Below are 7465 nucleotides of genomic sequence, written 5' to 3' on the forward strand. Positions count from 1 at the left end.
AAAAAAAAAAAGAAGTAGACATAAGAGACTCCATTTTGTTCTGCATTTGAAATGCTGTTAATCTGTGACCCTACCCCCAACCTTGTCCTTGCAAGAGACATGTGCTGTGGTGACTCAAGGTTTAAAGGATTTTGGGCTGTGCAGGGTGTGCTTTGTTAAACAAGTGTCTGAAGGCAGCTTGCTGGTTAAAAGTCATCACCATTCTCTTAATCTCAAGTACCCAGGGACACGCACATTGCCAAAGGTCTCAGGGACCTCTGCCTAGGAAAGCTAGGTATCGTCCAAGGTTTCTCCCCATGTGACAGTCTGAAATATGGCCTCGTGGGAAGGGAAAGACCTGATCGTCCCCCAGCCTGACACCCGTGAAGGGTCTGTGCTGAGGAGGACTGGTACAAGAGGAAAGAAGGCCTTTTGGCGGTTGTTGGCAGTTGAGATAGAGAAAAGCATCTGTCTCCTGCCCGCCCCTGGGCAATGGAACATCTCGGTATAAAACCCGATTGTATGTTCTGTTTACTGAGAAAGGAGAAAACAGCCTTAGCGCGAAAGGTGGGACTTGCTAGCGCATTGCTGCTCTTTATGCACTAAAAAGGTTTATGGAGATGTTTGCATATGCATATCAAGGCACAGCACTTTTCCTTAAACTTATTCATGTCACAGAGAACTTTATTCATATGTCTTACTGCTGACTTTCTCCCTATAATGATCCTATTATCCTGCCAGTTCCTTTTCTTTAAGATGGTAAAGATAATGATCAATAAATACTAAGGGAACTCAGAGACTGGTGCCCGCGTGGGTCCTCTGTATGCTGAGCGCCGGTCCCCTGGGCCCACTTTTTCTTTCTCTATACTTTGTCTCTGTGTCTCATTTCTTTTCTCAAGGCTCTCATTCCACCTAATGAGAAATGCCCACAGGTGTGGAGGGGCAGGCAACCCTTTCTTCATTCAGCAAATCAGCCATTTAGCATGTTGATTTTCGAAGATGGTTTTGTCACATTGACCCAGAGTCCTGGGCCTTCCACATATTGTCATCCCCTTGGGCCTACCACGGTGCTGATATATAAAGCAGTGTTCAAGAAAGACACCACAGAATGAGAAGTAGTCAATATTTAGCAAGTGTGTGTGTCATAGCTGCTGTTGTTGGCTCAGGAACATCCTCCAGGCAACCCTGAGTTAATTTGTGTTTCTATAGACAGATGCATGGGCTTTGTCATACATCAGTGAACTGGAGCACATGAGGCCAGATTTCTGGAGCCTGGCACACTCAGCAATCCTGCTGTTGCTTACACAACACCCTGGGAACACTGACTCATCTCCCTCCTTGTTGAACCCCAGCATCAGTCCATAAGACAGAAGGTGCAACCACCAAGCCTGGACAAGAATGTGCAGGCTTTGGTTGTCAGTGATGGAATTGCTCATCTCCTGTGCCAGCAGCCCTGGCAGGGCTGGGTCTATCTCCATAGCAACAGCAGGACATGTTTACAGGGCACTGTGTGGCAGGCTTGATGCCAAGTCCTATATAGACATGACCCCATTGACTGCTCATCATGGTCCAGTGAAGGAGATTCTATTATCACTTCCTCTTCACAGGGAGGGAGACTGAGGCTTAGCAGTGCTGGGTGACTTGCTCCAGGGCACACAACCAGCGGGCGGTGGAGCTGAGATCCCAGCCCAGAAGGGCTGTTTCCTTCTGGGAAGTCAGCCGTCTGGCCTGCACGCGCATGTCTTCATACACAGGCTGCAGGAAACTTTCTGTCTACAGGGGAAGAAGTTTGTTGTAATGGAAAGAGGTGGAAAGATCCTGGTTTCTGGCTCTGCCTCAGTTTCTTTCTCAGTCTCGGTTTTCCAATCTATACAATGGTGACAAGACCTCCCCACGGTGGTCTCAAGAATTTAAATGAGATCACATGACAAGGACCCCATACATATGTTTGTTTTGCTCTTCTTGTTCTAAGTTGTTCATAAATTTCTACAATGGAATTTTAAAAACATACACACAAAAAGAAATCCAGTCTCAGCACAGGAGCCACACACCTAGATTTATTCTCCCAAAGTAACAAAACCGAGAAAACAGATGCACGTGTACTTGCACAGGAGTTAACCTGGCCACGTCTCCTGTGCACTGTGTGTGCTTGGGTGTATATCTGTCCATCTGTGTGTGTAGTGTGTGTGCTGTGTGTAGCTTAGGAGTGCAGTGTGTGTAGTTGTGTAGCGTGTGTGTGTGATTGTGTGTCTGTGTGTAGTGTCTGTGTGTGTAGTGTGGTGTGTGTCTGTGTGTGAATGTATTTGTGTGTGTTTCTGTGTGTATAGTTGTGTAGTGTTATGTATTTGTGTGTATTTGTTTGTGTGTATAGTTGTGTGGTATGTGTTTTGTGTTTGTGTGTAGACGTATTTGTGTATGTGTCTGTGTGGTATACGTGTGTGTGCTGTGTGCATGTGTCTATGTGTGTATGATTGTGTGTAGTGTGTATATGCATGTAGTGTGTTTGTGTGTATAGTGTGTGTCTGTGTGTGTAGTTGTGTAGTGTGTATGTGTCTGTGTGTTTGTATGTATAGTGAGTGGTGTGTGTGTGTAGAATGCATGTAGTATGTGTCTGTGTGTGTAGTTGTGTGGTGTGTGTTTGTGCTGTGTGTATGTGTCTATGTGTGTATCACTATACTGTGTATTGTGTGTATATGCTGTGTGTCTGTGTGTAGTTGTGTAGTGTGTATGTGTCTGTGCGTCTGTAGTGAATGATGTGAGTCTGTGTGCACATGTATTTGTGTGTGTGTGTGGTTGTGTGGTGTGTATCTACTTATGTGTGTAGGTATTTGTGTTTGTGTGTTTGGGTTTGTTGTGTGTGTGTGCATGGTGGGGGCTCACACACTCCCTCAACTTCCTGCCTCTGAGCAGTCGGTGCAAGAGAGGGGAAGAGGAGGGGTAGGGTGTGTGAGCTCCTGGGGCTCACCTTCACCTCTCTCTGGAAGGTTTTCACCTTCTTTCACAGAACCAGGGGCCTGGGGGAGCAGAGCCACAGCCTGCATTCACCCTGCATCCTTCCTGGGCTAGCACCTCGCACTGGTTTAGCAAGAGGTGTGTGAGAGCTGGTTATTTTTACCCTGGCTGGCTGGGTGTGATTCCAGTCTGGAAGAAGGGGATGTCAGCATCTCCGGGAGAAGGTCTGCGGCTGGAGTTATCCTGTTTTGCTTCTTCCCTCTGTCCTTCCCCTGCATCACAGCTGAGCATCCCCTTGGTAGCTGGGAAAGGCATGGAGGCTCCGGCGCTGGTCATAGACCACATGGGCCATGGCCCCAGAGAAGCAAGTGGAGCTGGGACCTCCTCAGCCTCCTGAGAGAGGGCACTGGGGCTGCAGTGTTCAGGCAGGAGCCCCAGGTTGGTGTCAGGCTGTCTGACTCAGGCTCCACAGCCTCCCCTTGGAGATCTGCCTGTCCCACACACGCTCCAGCAGCCTGGCTCTTCCACCTAGGCTGGGCAACTCCAGTGAATGCCTGCCCTGGCCTGGAGCCCCTGTGCAGGGAACTGGGTGCCCGCAGCCCTCCTGGGCTTGGGCCTGTCTGCCACAGGCCTCCCAGTGCCCCCAGGCTCAGGGAGAGGGCAGCTTTGCTCTTCTGGGCCTCACCCTGGTTATGCAGCCTGGATGCTGCCTGCTGGCATCTCTGGGACTGCCTTACCTCCTGCCAAGCTGTGGCTCTCTGGACCCTCACGCCCACTGCCCTGCTGGTGACCTGCATGCTGGTCTGAGCCTCAGGTCCACAGGGTTCACAGACAGCCTTGGTCCTTAGCTTCTGGGAGCACCTCACAAGCCCTGTTGCCCTCTGTCTTCCATACCCCCCTCTTGCCCTTCACCCTTGCTGCCTCCTCTGCCTGCATCCCCCACCTCCATAGTCCTCAGCCAGGCTCCCGGCCTTTCTTCAGGTCTCATAAATGTCACCTCCTCAGACACCTCCCACCTAAAGTAAGGGTGTTTCTACACAACGTTTTCTAATTGCATCCTGCTTTCTTTCCATGGTAGAATGTATTCAGTTTAAAATGATTGATTTGTTGACTTTTTGGGGGGAGTTATCAAATTAATCAACAAAACAAAGATGTCCTCCCAGCCACAGCCTGATGCCAGCCATGGGTGGGGGCTGATCAGCACGTGTGGTTGGTCCCATGGCCACTGCAGAGCTTCTCCCCCACAGTCTGGACGAGGTGCGGGTACTTACCTTTTGGGTTTGTCAAGTTGGGGTTAGGGACTCTGTGGCAGCAGAGCCTGGCTCTCCTGCCTGGCCAGGGCTTGGCGGGATGCCTCTTCCCTGAAGGTGGACACAAAGGAAGAGAGACTGTCCTTAGGAGGCTTGTCTGTGAGTGAGTGAGCTTCCCCTTCCAAGGCACAGGGCTCAGGAATATTTATCCAGAGAAACTCAGGATGAGCCAGGCTATGAGAGGTCCCAGGGAAAGGGTGGGGCTTGTTGTGATTTACTTTTCAGAAATAACAATGTTGAGAGACACAATGGCCCCAAAACGCATCCTTCTCAGGTTCCTGTCCAATAAGTAGTTTCTTTGACATAATAATTCTCCCCTTGGCAATCTAGTCTAAGAAAATACGCCTGAGTCGGGTGTGGTGGCTCATTCCTGTAATCCCAGCACTTTGGGAGGCTGAGGCGGGCGGATCACTTGAAGTCAGGTGTTCGAGACCAGCCTGACCAACAAGAAACCCCATCTCTACTAAAAATACAAAATTAGCCTGGCATGATGACACACTCCTGTAATTCCAGCTACTGGGGAGGCTGAAGCAGGAGAATCGCTTGAACCTGGGAGGCAGAGGTTGTGGTGAGTCAAGATCATGCCATTACACTCCAGCCTGGGCAACAAGAGCAAAAACTTCCTCTCAAAAAAAAGAAAGAAAGAAAGAAGAAAATAAGCCTGAATAAAGGACATATTTTTATGTACACATATACCTTTTACCACATAATTAAAATGTGCAAAGTAGGTTGAGTGTGGTGGCTCATGCCTGTAATCCTAGCACTCTGGGAAGCCAAGGTAGGAGGATGGCTTGAGTCCAGAAGTTCAAGACCAGCCTGGGCAACATAGAGAGACCTTGTCTCTAAAAAAGAAATTTAAAAATTAGCAGGGCATTGTGGTGCACACCTGTTTTCCCAGTTACTGGAAAAGCTGAGGTGGGAGGATCGCTCGAGCCCTGGAAGTCAAGGCTGCACTGAGCTGTGGTCATGCCACTGCACTCCGACCTGGACAACAGAGCAAGATCTTGCTTCAAAAAAAGAAAAGCACACAATTGTGAACTATCTAAATGTCTAAGCATGTAAATTCATCATAGTACATTCACTTGATAGCAAGTTATACCTGAAAATATCAGTTGATTAATGCTACTTCAACAATCTGCCACAGATAGTTCTAAACGGATAGGAAACTTTATGGGGGAAGATATCTATCCTCATTTAATTGTCACTAGGGTATCACTGGCAACCTCCAACATGTCCAAACATAGAGATCTGATAAATTGCATGTCATGGGCTGTGTTTATGAGGAATTCTAATCACTGTTTTCCTTATTATATATGTGGCACATTTTCACTGCAGAAACTTTGTAAAACAAACACTTGTTATAATCCCACTACTCAGAGATGGCTGCTGCTGACACTGTGTTGTAAATGCTTCCAGAATATCTTCAATCATAAGAATTTTGGGTGATTATAACAATATATATAGTGATAAATAAAAAAGATATAACCTTGAACATACAGAGGTACATCAATTAAGTTTCTAAAATTCTACATGCAAGGAAATAAACAAAATGTTGAACATGGCTACTCTTGAATCATGGAATTATGAGTGTTTTTCTTCTCCTTATATATTTCTATAGCTCCAGCTCCCCCCTCCAAAAAGTTTAAATAACCATAACCACTAAAACAAAAAATAAGTGTAGGCAGTCTCTAGAGGGTTAGACAAGAGAAAAACGGATTGAAACACTCAGCTATCTGAATCAAGAAAGGCAGCAGGCGAGGTGGCTCATGCATGTAATCCCAGCACTTTGGGAGGCGGAGGTGGGTGGATCATGAGGTCAGGAGTTCAAGACCAGTCTGGCCAACATGGTGAAACCCCGTCTCTACTAAAAGTACAAAAATTAGCCAGGCTTGGTTGTGGGCACCTGTAAGCCCAGCTACTCAGGAGGCTGAGACAGGAGAATGGCATGAACCCAGGAGGCAGAACTTGCAGTGAGCCGAGATTGCGCCACTGCACTCCAGCCTGGGCAACAGAGCAAGACTCCAGCTCAAAAAAAAAAAAAAAAAAAGAAAGAAAGAAAGAAAGGCAACAGAGCTAAATATTCATATCTATAGATGTAAAAAGATGGTGTCCCCTTCTTCTAAACATGCGTAAACATACCCCACCTCTCCACCACACACACCTTCATTCCAGCTGCTTATGGATATTTTCTGTGCATGAGGTTTTGGGATGTTCAGACTTAGATGGTCTACTAAGTAATGTATTCATTTGCCCAACACTAACTTACTCTGTTCCAAGCATGATACAAGTACAAGAGAGTGGCTCCAGAAATTCTAGATAGGTAGGACTTAAGCACAATAATCTAGCTGAGAGGTTGTATGTGTGTTTGCATGGTGAATACACCACTTTACTTAGGCTGGGTATGTATTTGGGGGTACAGGGGCTGTGAATGGAGCCCCCATGTCACCTGCAGGCAGTCCTGAGCCCCAAACCTATAGGTTCAGGAGCAAGAGCCCGTCTTTCCAGGGTTCAGGACTGCCTGCCAAGGCCTGCCCTCCGACAATTCCTGATCAGAGTCTTCCCAGATTCTGAAATCCTGCTCAGGGACCTGCACCCTGGGGGCTGCCCTACCTTCTGTGGAGAAGACGGAGAAGCAGAGAAGCAGGATGCAGAGCATGCTGGAAAGGACTAGAAGCCTCATGGTGAGAAGGCAGACTCTCACGTCCTGGGAAGGGAGCTGTGCTGCAGAAGTCCTCCTTGGGGCCACCTTGGACATTTATAGAGTCATAGAGAGGCGTTTCCCAATAGGCAGGGCCCTAGTAACCTTGCAATTCTCCTAAACGGTGAAGTCAGCCCCTCCCAAGAGGAAAACCAGCCTTTCGAGATGCAGTTAGTAACCTGTAACACAGAAAGCTGTAAATGCCCAGCCCAGAGAGGTTTCAGCACTGGCTTCAGTGGTGAGAGCAGGAACCAACTGCCCAGGAAGAGTCACTGTCTAGAGTTGAACGTTAACTTTTAGTGTCAGTAATCATCCTATCAAATGCAACTCTTCCTGCTCATTCCTCAGCTGTGTCTGGGAAAAGGATCATAAAACCCTTGCAGGTTCTCATCCAAGGATGAGCCTTGAGTAACCAATGAGATGTAGGGAGCACAGGCCCTGGAGTCAGATGACCTGGGTTTGAGTCCTGGCTCTGCCACTTAGCAGTGTGACCTCAAACTTGTCCTTGAATGTCTTTGGATCGACT

General features: G+C 47.8%; 1 protein-coding gene across 1 annotated transcript in view; it reads right to left on the bottom strand.

Moving 5' to 3' along the window:
* Nucleotides 1–6969, bottom strand: part of LOC105517764 (chromosome unknown open reading frame, human C10orf99) — a 12138-nt gene extending 5169 nt beyond the window's left edge. Inside the window, exons 1-2 of the mRNA XM_011950430.1 lie at nt 6852–6969; nt 4203–4292 (exon numbers count right to left, since the gene is read on the bottom strand). Coding sequence (XP_011805820.1) covers nt 4203–4292; nt 6852–6921 — 160 coding nt within the window. The 5' untranslated portion in view covers nt 6922–6969. The remainder of the gene's footprint in view (nt 1–4202; nt 4293–6851) is intronic.
* Nucleotides 6970–7465: the final 496 nt, after the last annotated feature.

The sequence above is a fragment of the Colobus angolensis genome, unplaced genomic scaffold (genome assembly GCF_000951035.1).
Source record: "Colobus angolensis palliatus isolate OR3802 unplaced genomic scaffold, Cang.pa_1.0 Scaffold307, whole genome shotgun sequence".
Taxonomy (NCBI): Eukaryota; Metazoa; Chordata; class Mammalia; order Primates; family Cercopithecidae; genus Colobus; species Colobus angolensis.